This window comes from Cololabis saira, chromosome 18 (assembly GCF_033807715.1).
Source record: "Cololabis saira isolate AMF1-May2022 chromosome 18, fColSai1.1, whole genome shotgun sequence".
Classification (NCBI taxonomy): Eukaryota; Metazoa; Chordata; class Actinopteri; order Beloniformes; family Belonidae; genus Cololabis; species Cololabis saira.
Window position 1 is genome coordinate 42,350,628 of NC_084604.1, and position 16,988 is coordinate 42,367,615.

Below are 16,988 nucleotides of genomic sequence, written 5' to 3' on the forward strand. Positions count from 1 at the left end.
CACCGCTAGATGGCACCAGATATATTTAAAGCGAATGCTGAACTTAACTCCCGAGGCAAAAGCAAATCCCTGTCACGAAGAAGAAAAATAAAAATAGCGGTTAGAAAGAAAAGAGAAGAAAATAAGAGAAGAGATAACAGAAAATGGAGAAACGTAGCGACAATCTGGAGAAAAGTGGGTCGAAGAAGTTATGATACAAACTTCAAGATCATGATTTGAATGAGGCAAAATAACATGCTTTTTCTCTCAAATATATTGTTATAATCATTTGTTTCAGATGTACTGTAATCATTTTCTGTATAAAAATTTAATTTGGTGTTAAAAAAAAGTCTTTTTTCAAATTTGAGTCTTGAAAAATCAGGGTCGTCTTATATTCGGGTCAATATGGTACTTTTAACCACCTAGCTATCTAACCGGTGAAAAAGGTACATCTACTTTCAGATCATGGTAAGAAAATTACTTGGTTTCATTTAGCCCCTTTCAAAATACCCAATATGGCTTACCAAAGGAAAGGGAGGACGAGTGGGGGGTGTAGAGGCCAAGGGGCTTGGTGGACGTGTCTCCAAGGTCCAATTTCACCAGACAGTTGAGGAACAGTAGATGTGGAGGTTAGGGTTAGGGTTAGGACTAGCTCTTCCCACATGGGGGGGGGCTAAAGCCCGGGGACTGCAAGGGAGTGTTGGGGGGGGGGGGGGTGGGGGGCTATAGGACTCGGCCGTCTTGACATCATCATTGGGCGGAGCCACCATGTTGGAAGCTAGCTTAGCCGTTTACAGACGTGCTCCCTCTTCGTTGTGTCTTACTTGTAATCGTTGTGATGACGTTTCAGTTAGTGTTCTGTTAATGTCGTTAACGGCAGTTGGTTAACAACATTAACCTTCACCCTTCAGTAATGTGTATATACATGACTTATAAATGACATTTATGTGTATGACAGTAAAGTACCACACTGCTACTACACTGCTGTTTGTTCACACTCACGAGGCTGCCAACATGGCCGCCGCATCCCAGAATGCAACTTGGCGACCAAGCCCTATTGGGGTTCCAGTGCATGGACGGTTTGTAGGGAAAGCTGGGACTTGACCCACCACTCGTGAAGCTGCTCACTGGCCACAGCCAGCTGTCAATCACAAGACCACACCCCTAGTTATACGCTGTTGCCCAAAACGATGAACATTTGATTAGCCGCCTTGGGACAAGCTGGTTTTGCAGCCAGTAAGGACTGGTGTGTTAATTATTCCGACTTTAAAGGTAACAGTGTACATACTTTTGCCATTTTAACATGGAGGGTTAGGGTCCGTGAATCCAGACCCTGCTGGTCAGTAGGGGAACTGCATTTCCTGTTCCTGTTTCACTTCAAAAACTAGATGTCCTCTTGCCAGTTCTTTAGGCCCACAAGGCCACTAAGGAGTTGTTGTGGATTTCCTAGTGGCTCCAGAGGTTAAGGCTTCTGTAAAGCATCTATTACAGTACAAACGGTTAATTACGGTGTGTGTTTCCAGTGTGTTAATTATTGAGTGTGTGTGTGTGTGTGTGTGTGTGTGTGTGTGTGTGTGTGTGTGTGTGTGTGTGTGTGTGTGTGTGTGTGTGTGTGTGTGTGTGTGTGTGTGTGTGTGTGTGTGTGTGTGTGTGTGTGTGTTTCCAGTGTGCCAGGAGGCCGTCTGGGAAGCCTTCAGGATCTTCCTGGACCGGATCCCGGGGACGTCGGAGTACCAGAGATGGGTCCATGTGTGTCAGCAGGAGTCGCTGTGCATCTCCGACCTGGCCAGGAACTTCAGCAGCTCCGAGGAACATCTGAGTCTGATAACCAGGGTAAGAAACATCACATTTATACCTCTAAACTCCTGGCCAGGAACTTCAGCAGCTCCGAGGAACATATGAGTCTGATAACCAGGGTGAGGAACCGTAACATTTATACCTCTAAACTCCTAGCTAGGAACTTCAGCAGCTCTGAGGAACATCTGAGTTTAATTACCAGGGTGAGGAACCGTAACTGTCACGGCTCAGACAGGACAGAGAACCCAAATGCACAACACCAGGCAGGATCAGAGTCCAAGAGGCTTTAATCCTTGTCAAAAGGCAGGCAGGGGTCAAACCGGGTAGTCAGGCAGATCAGGCAAACAAAACCAAAACGGGCAGGCAAAAATCCATAAACCGGAATCAGGCAGGGTCAAAGACAGGCAGGCAGAAACAGAACAGGATATGAAGGCTGGAAAGCGAGGCAAAAACACACGACAATCTGGCAACTGGTATGAGGAAATGGGCCGGTATATGAGGGGAACTGCTGATGAGGGAAACCAGGTGTGGAGCTGGGTGGGGAAGCACAGGTGAAGGGAATGAGTGGATCTCTGGCTGATTAGGGTGGCAGGATCTGGAAAAACAGGGGAGTGAGTTAAACAGTAAAAAAAACCTATCCTACACTGTGAAACTGTGACAGTAACACGATCAAACTTCCCTCAGGGAGTAACATTTCTACCTCTAAACTCCAGGCGAGGAACTTTAGTGCCTCTGAGGAACATCTGAGTCTGATAACCAGGGTGAGAACCATCACATTTATACTTCTAAACACCAAACTCCAGGACAGGAACATCTGAGTCTGATAACCAGGGTGAGAAACATCACATTTCTACCTCTAAACTCCAGGCTAGGAACTTCAGCAGCTCCGAGGAACATCTGAGTTTATTAACCAGGGTGAGGAACCGTCATGATCAAAAAAGCTCCCTGAGGAACCTTTCTACCTCTAAACTCTAAACTCCAGGACAGGAAAACCTGAGTCTGATAACCAGGGTGAGGAACCATCACAAACCTCACTCAGTGGGGAACATTCTCTAAACTCCAGGAAGGAAGTGGAGAGGTCCGCTGGAGTTCTGATCATCTGAACGGAAACAAACCGTTTGTACCTTTAAATTAACAAACCGTAACCATAACAAACACCAATTCACAACAAACTGAGGGCACTTTTCAAAGAAATTGTCATGGTTTTAGTGAGGACCCAGACGCAGGAGTTCTCAAAAAACTGTGATTTATTCACAAAAACAAAACCAAAAGCGTTGCTGAGCAGGATTTAAAAAAAAACAGAACTTAAAACAAGAATCAAAAACCTATGAAAACCTGACGAGGAGAACATGGAGGTAGAAACAGTCTGGAGCAGCCAGGAGCAGGAACGACCAGACTAGATATACACAAGGGTTAACGAGACACAGGTGACGACGGTCAGGACTGATGGGAAACAGGAAGCTCAAGACCGAACTGAAACACAAGGTCATGGGCTTCAAAATAAAACAGGAAATGTCAAACCCTGACAGCTCGCTGCCGACTGGGGGAGTGAGGGAGAAGCTAGCAGGATGGCTACATGAGATGTTTGCAGGAGCAGTTAAACCATCAGGAGTCGAACCCCTGACCGGGGTGGGACCAGAAGTGTGTTGGGACCAGAAGTGTGTTGGGACCAGAAGTGTGTTGGGACCAGAAGTGTGTTGGGACCAGAAGTGTGTTGATACCAGAAGTGTGTTGATACCAGAAGTTTGTTGGGACCAGAAGTGTGTTGATACCAGAAGTGTGTTGGGACCAGAAGTGTGTTGGGACCAGAAGTGTGTTGATACCAGAAGTGTGTTGATACCAGAAGTGTGTTGGGACCAGAAGTGTGTTGATACCAGAAGTGTGTTGATACCAGAAGTGTGTTGGGACCAGAAGTGTGTTGGGACCAGAAGTGTGTTGATACCAGAAGTTTGTTGGGACCAGAAGTGTGTTGGGACCAGAAGTGTGTTGATACCAGAAGTTTGTTGGGACCAGAAGTGTGTTGGGACCAGAAGTGTGTTGGGACCAGAAGTGTGTTGATACCAGAAGTGTGTTGATACCAGAAGTGTGTTGATACCAGAAGTGTGTTGATACCAGAAGTGTGTTGGGACCAGAAGTGTGTTGATACCAGAAGTTTGTTGATACCAGAAGTGTGTTGGGACCAGAAGTGTGTTGGGACCAGAAGTGTGTTGATACCAGAAGTTTGTTGGGACCAGAAGTGTGTTGGGACCAGAAGTGTGTTGGGACCAGAAGTGTGTTGGGACCAGAAGTGTGTTGGGACCAGAAGTGTGTTGATACCAGAAGTTTGTTGATACCAGAAGTGTGTTGATACCAGAAGTGTGTTGGGACCAGAAGTGTGTTGGGACCAGAAGTGTGTTGATACCAGAAGTTTGTTGATACCAGAAGTGTGTTGATACCAGAAGTGTGTTGATACCAGAAGTTTGTTGGGACCAGAAGTGTGTTGATACCAGAAGTTTGTTGGGACCAGAAGTGTGTTGATACCAGAAGTTTGTTGGGACCAGAAGTGTGTTGGGACCAGAAGTGTGTTGGGACCAGAAGTTTGTTGATACCAGAAGTGTGTTGATACCAGAAGTGTGTTGGGACCAGAAGTGTGTTGGGACCAGAAGTGTGTTGATACCAGAAGTGTGTTGGGACCAGAAGTGTGTTGATACCAGAAGTGTGTTGGGACCAGAAGTGTGTTGATACCAGAAGTGTGTTGGGACCAGAAGTGTGTTGATACCAGAAGTGTGTTGGGACCAGAAGTGTGTTGATACCAGAAGTGTGTTGATACCAGAAGTGTGTTGATACCAGAAGTGTGTTGGGACCAGAAGTGTGTTGGGAGGGAAGTGTGTTGATACCAGAAGTGTGTTGGGACCAGAAGTGTGTTGGGACCAGAAGTGTGTTGGGACCAGAAGTGTGTTGGGACCAGAAGTGTGTTGGGACCAGAAGTGTGTTGATACCAGAAGTGTGTTGGGACCAGAAGTGTGATGGGACCAGAAGTGTGTTGATACCAGAAGTGTGTTGATACCAGAAGTGTGTTGATACCAGAAGTGTGTAGGGACCAGAAGTGTGTTGGGACCAGAAGTGTGTTCATACCAGAAGTGTGTTGATACCAGAAGTGTGTTGGGAGGGAAGTGTGTTGGGACCAGAAGTGTGTTGATACCAGAAGTGTGTTGGGACCAGAAGTGTGTTGATACCAGAAGTGTGTTGATACCAGAAGTGTGTTGATACCAGAAGTGTGTTGATACCAGAAGTGTGTTGATACCAGAAGTGTGTTGATACCAGAAGTGTGTTGGGACCAGAAGTGTGTTCATACCAGAAGTGTGTTGATACCAGAAGTGTGTTGATACCAGAAGTGTGTTGGGACCAGAAGTGTGTTGGGACCAGAAGTGTGTTGATACCAGAAGTGTGTTGATACCAGAAGTGTGTTGGGACCAGAAGTGTGTTGATACCAGAAGTGTGTTGATACCAGAAGTGTGTTGGGACCAGAAGTGTGTTGGGACCAGAAGTGTGTTGATACCAGAAGTGTGTTGGGACCAGAAGTGTGTTGGGACCAGAAGTGTGTTGGGACCAGAAGTGTGTTGGGACCAGAAGTGTGTTGGGACCAGAAGTGTGTTGGGACCAGAAGTGTGTTGATACCAGAAGTGTGTTGATACCAGAAGTGTGTTGGGACCAGAAGTGTGTTGGGACCAGAAGTGTGTTGATACCAGAAGTGTGTTGGGACCAGAAGTGTGTTGGGACCAGAAGTGTGTTGATACCAGAAGTGTGTTGATACCAGAAGTGTGTTGGGACCAGAAGTGTGTTGGGACCAGAAGTGTGTTGATACCAGAAGTGTGTTGATACCAGAAGTGTGTTGGGACCAGAAGTGTGTTGATACCAGAAGTGTGTTGATACCAGAAGTGTGTTGATACCAGAAGTGTGTTGGAACCAGAAGTGTGTTGATACCAGAAGTGTGTTGATACCAGAAGTGTGTTGATACCAGAAGTGTGTTCATACCAGAAGTGTGTTGATACCAGAAGTGTGTTGGGACCAGAAGTGTGTTGATACCAGAAGTGTGTTGATACCAGAAGTGTGTTGGGACCAGAAGTGTGTTGGGACCAGAAGTGTGTTGATACCAGAAGTGTGTTGGGACCAGAAGTGTGTTGATACCAGAAGTGTGTTGATGCCAGAAGTGTGTTGATACCAGAGGTGTGTTGATACCAGAAGTGTGTTGGGACCAGAAGTGTGTTGGGACCAGAAGTGTGTTGATACCAGAAGTGTGTTGGGACCAGAAGTGTGTTGATACCAGAAGTGTGTTGATACCAGAAGTGTGTTGGGACCAGAAGTGTGTTGGGACCAGAAGTGTGTTGATACCAGAAGTGTGTTGGGACCAGAAGTGTGTTGGGACCAGAAGTGTGTTGGGATCAGATGATGAAGGTTGTGTAGGAGATACACCACTGGTGCCGACACCAGGGGGTCCAGGAGGAAACTAGAGAGATAAAGAAGGTTCTGATTCCTCCAGAAGATCAGCATCAGTCTGACTCAACGACGGAGGTGGAACTGATGTCATGTATGAATGTGTTTCCATTCTAACGCTGGGATGACGGTTTGTTTTGTCTTTCCAGAGGATAAACCGGATCAAGGACCGACAACCTCCATCTCGGTAAGACTCTAAAACCCCTGGTAAGGACCGTTTTAGATTTTAGATGATCCCTGGTGTTCATTTAACTTTAAGAAGAAATAAATGGGCAGTTTTGTGGATCTGAAGTTCAAATAACCCTAACCAGTTTAAAACAGCAGATCTGAACAATGGCCTTCTGGATCTTTCTGATTGCTCTGCAGGGTTCTCTAGGTTGCTTTTGTTTCCCAGGCAACATGTAAGTAATTGTGCTTCTGTCCATACTTGGAAGTCAAAGCTCATGAAATCAGCAATGTAGATCTTTGTAGAGGCTCCTTAAATAGTCCTAACATGTCAGGTTGCAGTAAAGCAGGTTTATTAGTCCTTCTTGAATTTGAACTTCAGATCCTCAAATCCGTCCATTTTCTTGCTCAAAGTCAGCAGATGAATGTCTTCAGTTTAGACTTCAGTTTAACAGAGTTTAACTGAACATACAAACCTAGAAACAGCCCTGCTAGAGGAGCTGCTGGACCTTCATGATGTTTGTCCTGAGAACTGTTAGATATTAACCATAAATGTGATGTTTGTTCCTCCCCAGAGTCGTGGTGACTCCGGTTCCGGCTCAGAAGCTCCCGGAGGTCGCAGGTACGAATGTTCTTCATTTGAAAGTTTTCTTCATTTGAACATCTATGAAGGGGTTTCCATCTGGAAGTTTTTTGGGATTAACTCTGACTGAAATCCTCTCGTTGAAGGTCCAGCTGCCGAGCTAACGACTGCTCCGGCTAACTCTGACATCATTGCTAGCCCCGCCCCCCCGGGAACCCCCCAGGAACCTGTACAGGTAAACTTACAACCATAGTAACATGTACAGGTAAACTTACAACCATAGGAACCTGTACAGGTAAACTTACAACCATAGGAACCTGTACAGGTCTAGGGTTAGGGATCTGACGGAGACGGTGCCCTGTGGTAGGATAGAGTGTGCACAGCATTGTGGGTAATATAGTGTGAAGTTGTCATCTCGTCCAGTATTTTAAATGCGCCGCCCGCTGGTGAAATGTATTCCGTAATAATATTGCAGCTGAACGGTTCGGCGAGGAGGAGGAGAAGAAAAGCTTAATTAACATCTTACTTAAGGAACCGGAGAGCTGTAAGAATCCACAACATCAGGCAGGAGATGAAATCACTGAAGTCTCAGTACGAGGCGGCATGACCAGAGGAACGCACTGGCCTAGCCCGGCTAATGTTCATCCTCCCAAAAAACATCAGAGTTCTCTGTCAGGCTGAGTGGCATTGCAGGAGGCGGCGTGAAAGGGCAGGCAAACCGTCAACCCGTTCAATTCACTAAGGACTTACTGTGGCAGAAACGCAGTGGCAAACTGGTGTGGTGGCAAAAATTGTTGTTCGTTCAATAAAGTGTTCAAAGAAGAATGTCTAGACACGTCAGCTGTCTTTCTTGAGTTTTAATAAAAGCATTCATGAATGGAGTCAGACAGTACAACCGATCAGACGAGCAGTCAGTCCTGAGTGAGCTGAAGATGTTTAGAGACACGCTATCTTATAGTTTCAGCAAGATTAAAACAAAAGACAAAATATGGCACCCTGACATCATGCCTGGCTCCACTTTCCACAAACACTGTGTGAAAGGAGCTTGACCTCGGGCCTGCTCTGTGTGGATATTTCTTCCTGCCCCTGATAAGGCCACATAAATTGTCAGCATTAGGAAGGTTCACTTGAAAACCGGATAGTGCTTTAGTCTTAAAGCATACAAGACAAAACGTATGTTATACCAAAATTTCCCATTACACTGGTCTCCTCGCAGGAAGAAATAGACCAACATCTGAAAGAGACGTACAGCGACCCCGCCAGAGAGCAGGAGCTGGGAAAGTGCAACCACCTCATTGACCCCCTGAACCAGAGCTGCAGGTCGACATGTCGGAGCTGCAGCTTAAGGAAATCAGGGAGGTTGTCCGCAAAGCTAGGGCAAGCTCTGCTCCAGGACCAAGTGGCACTTCTTACAAAGTGTACGAGAACTGTCCTGAACTCCTGCTGCGTCTGGTTAAAATCCTGCGAGTCTTCTGGAGAAGGGGAGGGGCAGTGGAGAGTGGCTGAAGGGGTTTGGATTCTCCTCTCAGCTAGACCAGTTCCGTATCATCTCCTTGCTGTGTGTTGAGGTGAAGATTTTCTTCAGTGCTGTTTCCAGGCGGCTGTGCACCTACCTGACAAACAACACCTCTATTGACACATCTGTCCAGAAAGGCCAGGATGTCTGGAACACACTGGTGTGGTGACACAGTTGATTCAGGAGGCCAGAGAAAACAAAGGCAACCTGTCAGTCTTGTGGCCGGACCTGGCAAATGCATTCAGGATGAGGCCCCTTAGCTCCACAGCTACCCCGGGCTGCTAGCTTTAGCTTCCTGCTGACTGTGGTTCTGTGGTTCTCGTCCTTCAGGACGCGGAGCTCCCCAACGCGGTGCCGGAGAGCCTGCTGGTGCAGGTGGTGGTTGTTAGCACCACAGCTGCCCCGGGCTAGGGTTAGGATAAGGGTTTAGGTTAGGGTTAGGTTAGTGATTACGGCCCCCTGAGGGTTAGGGTTAGGGTTAGGGTTAGGGTTTAGGGTTAGGTTTGTGATTATGGCCCCCTGAGGGGAACCAATACGCTACTGCCTCCTAACGCTCGTTAGCGGTTCCAGAGATTGCAGAAGGTAGTGTTGCACTCTCACTCGTACATCCAGTAGAGATCCGTATGCACTAAAGTACTTTGTCAGTGGCGTATGGTGCGGGACCTCTGAGTGAGTTTCAGAGTTTCTTTCTGAGATGTGCTGTATGGTGTATCAAGGTCACTGGGTACCCCTTATGTGTGCAGTCGGATTATGGAGGATCCGGTGTCTTCGTATGTGGCTAGTGGGTGCACTTTGAGAGGAGAGTTGTGAGTTTTAGAAGGGGGGGGGTGATAGTTCAGAGAGGAGAGATTAAGGTGAGGGGTTTTTCGTCAAAAGGGTTAGAATTTGGGGTATAGGTTAAGGTTTGGGTTAGGGTTCAGGTTAGGATTTGGGGTTTACGTTAGGGTTAGGGTTAGGGTTAGGGTTAGGGTTGGGGTTAGGGTTAGGGTTAAGGTTAGGGTTAGGGTTAGGGTTAAGGTTAGGGTTAAGGTTAAGGTTAGGGTTGGGTTAGGGTTAGGGGGTTAGGGTTAGGGTTAGGGTTAAGGTTAGGGTTAGGGTTAAGGTTAGGGTTAGGGTTAAGGTTAAGGTTAGGGTTGGGTTAGGGTTAAGGTTAGGGTTGGGTTAGGCTGCTAGCTTTACCTGTGGTTCTCATCCTCCAGGACTCGGAGCTCCTCAACGTCTCCGTCCTCCGGGACGGAGAGCTGCCCAACGCGGTGCCGGAGAGCCTGATGGTGCATGTGGTGGAGTTCAGCATCGACCTGGTGGATCCGAGCTACCGGGAGCTGCTGGACGACCCGGACTCGCCCCAGTACGTGGACCTGGCCCAGCACCTGCAGGACCAGGTGGGACTCCTTCTACCTGACTACATACCGAGTTTTAATGGATATCTTTTGAACCTATTCATACCTCTCGCTAAAAACTAGAACAGCATAAAGTAATCTGCAAAAGGTAGTAGTACGTTCTTAATCCTCTGAAACACCATCATCGGGACGGTGTGCAGATAGAAGTAGATGTTTAGGAGGTTAGTGTCAGTAAGCCAAAGGTCTGGTCCGAACCGACACCACCGTCTGGTCCGTCAGGATCCCACCCGGGTCAAAGGTTCCGTTTTAATCAGAATAAAAAATAAAATAAAGGCTGAACACAAGTCAACAACAAATCACGTTTATATTTATACCTTTTCTCGTGTAATTTTTTAGAATATGTTTATGTGAAACATGTATTTTGATCAAAGTTGGCCGGGAGGACCAGTGAGTGATGTGGGTGGGCCAGAGCCATTTAGAACCGTTAGCGGCTAACGCCTGGTTCCTAGCTGCACGTGATTCCCAGCAGGAAGTAGCCGACTCTCTAAGAGCGTTATGTCACCAGAGCAAACAGCTGCTTAACTCGGTTAAAGATAGACATTAGTGAAGGTTAAAGATAGACATGAGTGAAGGTTCCATCCATGAGGGCTTCTCTCGCTCCAACCAAAGTTAATTAAGCTGATGCCGTTGGACAGCGTGGCTAATTCCCGTTCCCGATGAAGAGGATGACGAGGATAGGTTAGGTTTTCTCCCGCGGGAGAAATTGGTCTCGGTGTAAAAGCCACAATGCTGCAGTTCAGACAGACACAGACGGCACATTAAACACATCAACTTTAACGGAGGCTTGTGCAGACACAATTGCAAAACAATAAATTTGTGCAAATTGTTAAAACTGATGCTGGTATCATCAGTATTGTTAACCTTCCTGTACACGATGCAGCAGCAGTTGTTAAACAATCCACGTGTCCGGCTGATCTCAGCCTCCTCTTCCTCTCTAACCACTCGGGGAGCTCATTGATAAGTTTGACTGATTGTGGAATGAAGGTGCTTGTATCTATTGGTCTTACACGGGGGGGGCTGTATCTGCTGTCAGAGCTCGTCAGCTCAGACTCAAGGGTTAGGGTTAGGGATGGGTCAGGATGGGATGATGAGGATGACGAGGATGAAGAGGATGATGAGGATGATGAGGATGACGAGGATGCTTAACTTTCCCATTCTAAAATGTTTGTTGTTTTTTGCAGATGCTGCATGTTTTTGACAAACTTCCAGGATTTAAATCCATCAGTGTTCTGGGGATCAGGTAGGTCTGGGATGCAACACCAGGACATGGGGGGCATTTCATCTCCTCTTTTTTCTTCCTTTTTATTTATTTGTTTACTTTTTCTTTGGGGTTTTGGGGGGAGGGGGGTTGCTTTTTTTGTTGTTTTTTTTTCTTCTTTTTCTTCATCTATTTTTTTTAATTTATACTGTGTAGCTTTAATACTTAATTATTAAATTACTTAATAATTTTCATTTATTTATTTATCATTTTTATTATTTTAATTGAATTGTGTAATGTTTTGTCCTTAAATCAAGAAAAACTGACTGTATATCTTTCTCTCATTCCATCGCGATGCACAGTATTGTTATGGTGTCAAATACCATAGATTGTAGATTACCAGACAGAAATAATATGATACTCAATGTAAATGTGTCATTGATTCCTGTCCCATCATTCCTCTCATCATCATGGTGTCATCTGTCCTCGTCTCGTACTTTAACACCTTCCTCTTTTCTCCTCCATGCCAGCGAGAGGCAGGATGCTGGAGGGTGAGTGACAGGAAACTACATCTGGAGTTTTATCTTTACAGGATTAACGTGGTTACGGCCGCAAAAATCCAAATACTTCAAGTTAAAAACAAATCACAGACCTTTGTTTTTAACTTGGTCAAAGGGAGCATGGTTGTAGTCTGTCCAACGGGTTGGTCTCCCCTGGTTTCATGGACAGGAATAACTGAGTATCATCACCATAGAGATGGACATTAATGACAGATAGAGCTGAGTATCATCAGCATAGAGACATTAATGACAGATACAGCTGAGTATCATCAACATAGAGACATTAATGACAGATACAGCTGAGTATCATCAGCATAGAGATGGACATTAATGACAGATACAGCTGAGTATCATCAACATAGAGACATTAATGACAGATACAGCTGAGTATCATCAGCATAGAGATGGACATTAATGACAGATACAGCTGAGTATCATCAGCATAGAGACATTAAATACAGATACAGCTGAGTATCATCAGCATAGAGACATTAATGACAGATACAGCTGAGTATCATCAACATAGAGACATTAATGACAGATACAGCTGAGTATCATCAACATAGAGACATTAATGACAGATACAGCTGAGTATCATCAACATAGAGACATTAATGACAGATACAGCTGAGTATCATCAGCATAGAGACATTAATGACAGATACAGCTGAGTATCATCAGCATAGAGACATTAATGACAGATACAGCTGAGTATCATCAGCATAGACATTAATGACAGATACAGCTGAGTATCATCAGCATAGAGACATTAATGACAGATTCAGCTGAGTATCATCAGCATAGAGACATTAATGACAGATACAGCTGAGTATCATCAACATAGACATTAATGACAGATACAGCTGAGTATCATCAACATAGAGACATTAATGACAGATACAGCTGAGTATCATCAGCATAGAGACATTAATGACAGATACAGCTGAGTATCATCAGCATAGAGACATTAATGACAGATACAGCTGAGTATCATCAACATAGAGACATTAATGACAGATACAGCTGAGTATCATCAGCATAGAGACATTAATGACAGATACAGCTGAGTATCATCAACATAGAGACATTAATGACAGATACAGCTGAGTATCATCAGCATAGAGACATTAATGACAGATACAGCTGAGTATCATCAGCATAGACATTAATGACAGATACAGCTGAGTATAATCAGCATAGAGATGGACATTAATGACACATACAGCTGAGTATCATCAACATAGAGACATTAATGACAGATACAGCTGAGTATCATCAACATAGAGACATTAATGACAGATACAGCTGAGTATCATCAGCATAGAGACATTAATGACAGATACAGCTGAGTATCATCAGTATAGAGACATTAATGACAGATACAGCTGAGTATCATCAACATAGAGACATTAATGACAGATACAGCCTAGTATCATCAGTATAGAGACATTAATGACAGATACAGCTGAGTATCATCAGCATAGAGACATTAATGACAGATACAGCTGAGTATCATCAGTATAGAGACATTAATGACAGATACAGCTGAGTATCATCAACATAGAGACATTAATGACAGATACAGCTGAGTATCATCAGCATAGAGACATTAATGACAGATACAGCTGAGTATCATCAACATAGAGACATTAATGACAGATACAGCTGAGTATCATCAACATAGAGATGGACATTAATGACAGATACAGCTGAGTATCATCAGCATAGAGATGGACATTAATGACAGATACAGCTGAGTATCATCAGCATAGAGACATTAATGACAGATACAGCTGAGTATCATCAGCATAGAGACATTAATGACAGATACAGCTGAGTATCATCAGCATAGAGACATTAATGACAGATACAGCTGAGTATCATCAACATAGAGATGGACATTAATGACAGATACAGCTGAGTATCATCAGCATAGAGATGGACATTAATGACAGATACAGCTGAGTATCATCAGCATAGAGATGGACATTAATGACAGATACAGCTGAGTATCATCAGCATAGAGATGGACATTAATGACAGATACAGCTGAGTATCATCAGCATAGAGACATTAATGACAGATACAGCTGAGTATCATCAACATAGAGACATTAATGACAGATACAGCTGAGTATCATCAGCATAGAGACATTAATGACAGATACAGCTGAGTATCATCAACATAGACATTAATGACAGATACAGCTGAGTATCATCAGCATAGAGACATTAATGACAGATACAGCTGAGTATCATCAACATAGAGATGGACATTAATGACAGATACAGCTGAGTATCATCAGCATAGAGACATTAATGACAGATACAGCTGAGTATCATCAACATAGAGACATTAATGACATATACAGCTGAGTATCATCAGCATAGAGACATTAATGACAGATACAGCTGAGTATCATCAGCATAGAGACATTAATGACAGATACAGCTGAGTATCATCAACATAGAGACATTAATGACAGATACAGCTGAGTATCATCAACATAGAGACATTAATGACAGATACAGCTGAGTATCATCAACATAGACATTAATGACAGATACAGCTGAGTATCATCAGCATAGAGACATTAATGACAGATACAGCTGAGTATCATCAACATAGAGATGGACATTAATGACAGATACAGCTGAGTATCATCAGCATAGAGACATTAATGACAGATACAGCTGAGTATCATCAACATAGAGACATTAATGACAGATACAGCTGAGTATCATCAAGATAGACATTAATGACAGATACAGCTCAGTATCATCAACATAGAGACATTAATGACAGATACAGCTGAGTATCATCAGCATAGAGACATTAATGACAGATACAGCTGAGTATCATCAGTATAGAGACATTAATGACAGATACAGCTGAGTATCATCAGCATAGAGACATTAATGACAGATAGAGCTGAGTATCATCAGCATTCAATTCAATTCAATTCAATTTTATTTATATAGCGTCTAATACAACAGAGTTGTCTCTAGACGCTTTACAGAGACCCATACCCAGAACATGACCCCCGAGCAGATATTACATAAACAATGGCAGGTAAAAAACTCCCCTAGTGGGAGAAAAACCTTAAGCCAAACAGTGGCAAGGAAAAACTCCCCTTTAGGAGGGAAGAAACCTTGAGCAGGACCAGGCTCATCAGGGGGGACCCTCCTGCCGAGGGCCAGACTGGTGGGTCAGGGACGGCAACAGCACAGCAGGCAGGTGGAAGCAGCAACGGGATGACCGGGGGTGGGGACCGCAGGCCAGCACACAGCTCCCGAAGCTCCGGCCCAATCAGCAAGTCCCAGGTTGGGGTGCAGGGTCAGGAAAAGACTTGTGCTCCGTAATGCAAGCTACAAGCCACCCACGGCCACCTGCAGGACAAAAGAGAGAAAAGGGAGGAGAAGGGGGGGGCAGCAACGGGATGACCAGGGGTGGGGACCGCAGGCCAGCACACAGCTCCCGAAGCTCCGGCCCAATCAGCAAGTCCCAGGTTGGGGTGCAGGGTCAGGGAAAGACTTGTGCTCCGTAATGCAAGCTACAAGCCACCCACGACCACCTGCAGGTTCCGGTGTCCGGCAAAGGATGCTGCAACATGGACAAAAGAGAGAAAAGGGAGGAGAAGGGGGGGCCAGCACAAGAAACTACAGGAGCGACTCTGACACACTAAAGTTTACACTACCTAGAGATTTACCAACACCAGCTAGAGGTTTACTAAACACTAACTATAGGCTTTACTAAACAGAAAGGTTTTAAGTTTAGTTTTAAAGGTGGAGGTGGAGTCAGCCTCCTTAACCCAGATTGGAAGTTGGTTCCAAAGTAATGGTGCCTGATAGCAGAACGCCCGCCCTCCAAATCTACATTTAGATACTCTAGGAACTACGAGTAAACCTGCACTCTGAGAACGGAGAGCTCTGACAGGAACATAAGGCACTATCAGGTCTTGCAAATAATGCGGAGCTAAGCCGTTTTGGGCTTTATACGCAAGTAATAAAATTTTAAATTGGATTCTGAATTTTACGGGTAACCAATGGAGCGACGCTAACACTGGAGAGACGTGGTCTCTCCTGCTAATTCCTGTCAGTACTCGTGCTGCTGCATTTTGGATCAGCTGGAGCCTATTCAGCAAATTACTTGGACATCCTGCTAACAACACATTACAGTAATCTAGTCTAGAAGATACAAACGCATGAACTAGTTTTTCTGCATCACTCTGTGAGAGGATTTTCCTAATCTTTGCAATATTACGGAGATGGAAAAAGGCTATTTTACAAACCTGATTGACATATGGTTTAAACGACAAATCCTGATCGAAAATAACACCAAGATTTCTCACAGTTGCACTGGAAGCCATCGCAACACCATCTAATCCCTTCCTAAGATGCTCTGGACCAAGAATGATAACCTCTGTTTTATCTGAATTTAGAAGCAGGAAATTTCTGGACATCCAGTCCTTGATGTCCCTAAGACATGCCTGAAGTTTAACTAACGGTTCTGTTTCATCCGGCTTCATAGACAAATAGAGCTGCGTATCATCAGCATAACAATGAAAGTGTATGCCGTGATTCTGGATTATACTTCCCAACGGCTGCATGTATAAACTGAACAAGATTGGCCCTAGCACTGAACCCTGCGGAACACCATAACAGACCCTTGACTGTTCTGAAGAAACCTCATGTACATGAACAAACTGGAACCTGTCAGATAGATATGATTTAAACCAACATAGAGCTGTCCCTTTAATCCCAACAACATGCTCTAACCTGTGCAGTAAAATGCCATGATCTATAGTGTCAAAAGCAGCACTGAGGTCCAGTAGAACCAGTATGGACACTAATCCCTTATCTGAGGCCATAAGGAGGTCATTCGTGACTCGAACAAGTGCTGTCTCTGTGCTATGATGCATTCTGAACCCTGACTGAAAGACTTCAAACAGATCATTTCTATACAAATAGTCACATAACTGGCTTGAAACTGCATAGACAGCATAGAGACATTAATGACAGATACAGCTGAGTATCATCAACATAGAGACATTAATGACAGATACAGCTGAGTATCATCAGCATAGACATTAATGACAGATACAGCTGAGTATCATCAACATAGAGACATTAATGACAGACACAGCTGAGTATCATCAGCATAGAGACATTAATGACAGACACAGCTGAGTATCATCAGCATAGAGACATTAATGACAGATACAGCTGAGTATCATCAGTATAGAGACATTAATGACAGATACAGCTGAGTATCATCAGCATAGAGACATTAATGACAGATACAGCTGAGTATCATC

General features: G+C 44.5%; 1 protein-coding gene across 1 annotated transcript in view; it reads left to right on the forward strand.

Annotated features, from left to right (window-relative positions):
• The window catches only part of LOC133464847 (interphotoreceptor matrix proteoglycan 2-like), a 58,014-nt gene that overhangs the window by 12,861 nt on the left and 28,165 nt on the right, over nucleotides 1-16,988 (forward strand). The window contains exons 3-9 of the mRNA XM_061747034.1: nucleotides 1,646-1,812; nucleotides 6,399-6,436; nucleotides 6,990-7,036; nucleotides 7,144-7,232; nucleotides 9,713-9,895; nucleotides 11,095-11,153; nucleotides 11,642-11,662. Of these exons, the coding sequence (XP_061603018.1) occupies nucleotides 1,646-1,812; nucleotides 6,399-6,436; nucleotides 6,990-7,036; nucleotides 7,144-7,232; nucleotides 9,713-9,895; nucleotides 11,095-11,153; nucleotides 11,642-11,662 (604 nt within the window). The remainder of the gene's footprint in view (nucleotides 1-1,645; nucleotides 1,813-6,398; nucleotides 6,437-6,989; nucleotides 7,037-7,143; nucleotides 7,233-9,712; nucleotides 9,896-11,094; nucleotides 11,154-11,641; nucleotides 11,663-16,988) is intronic.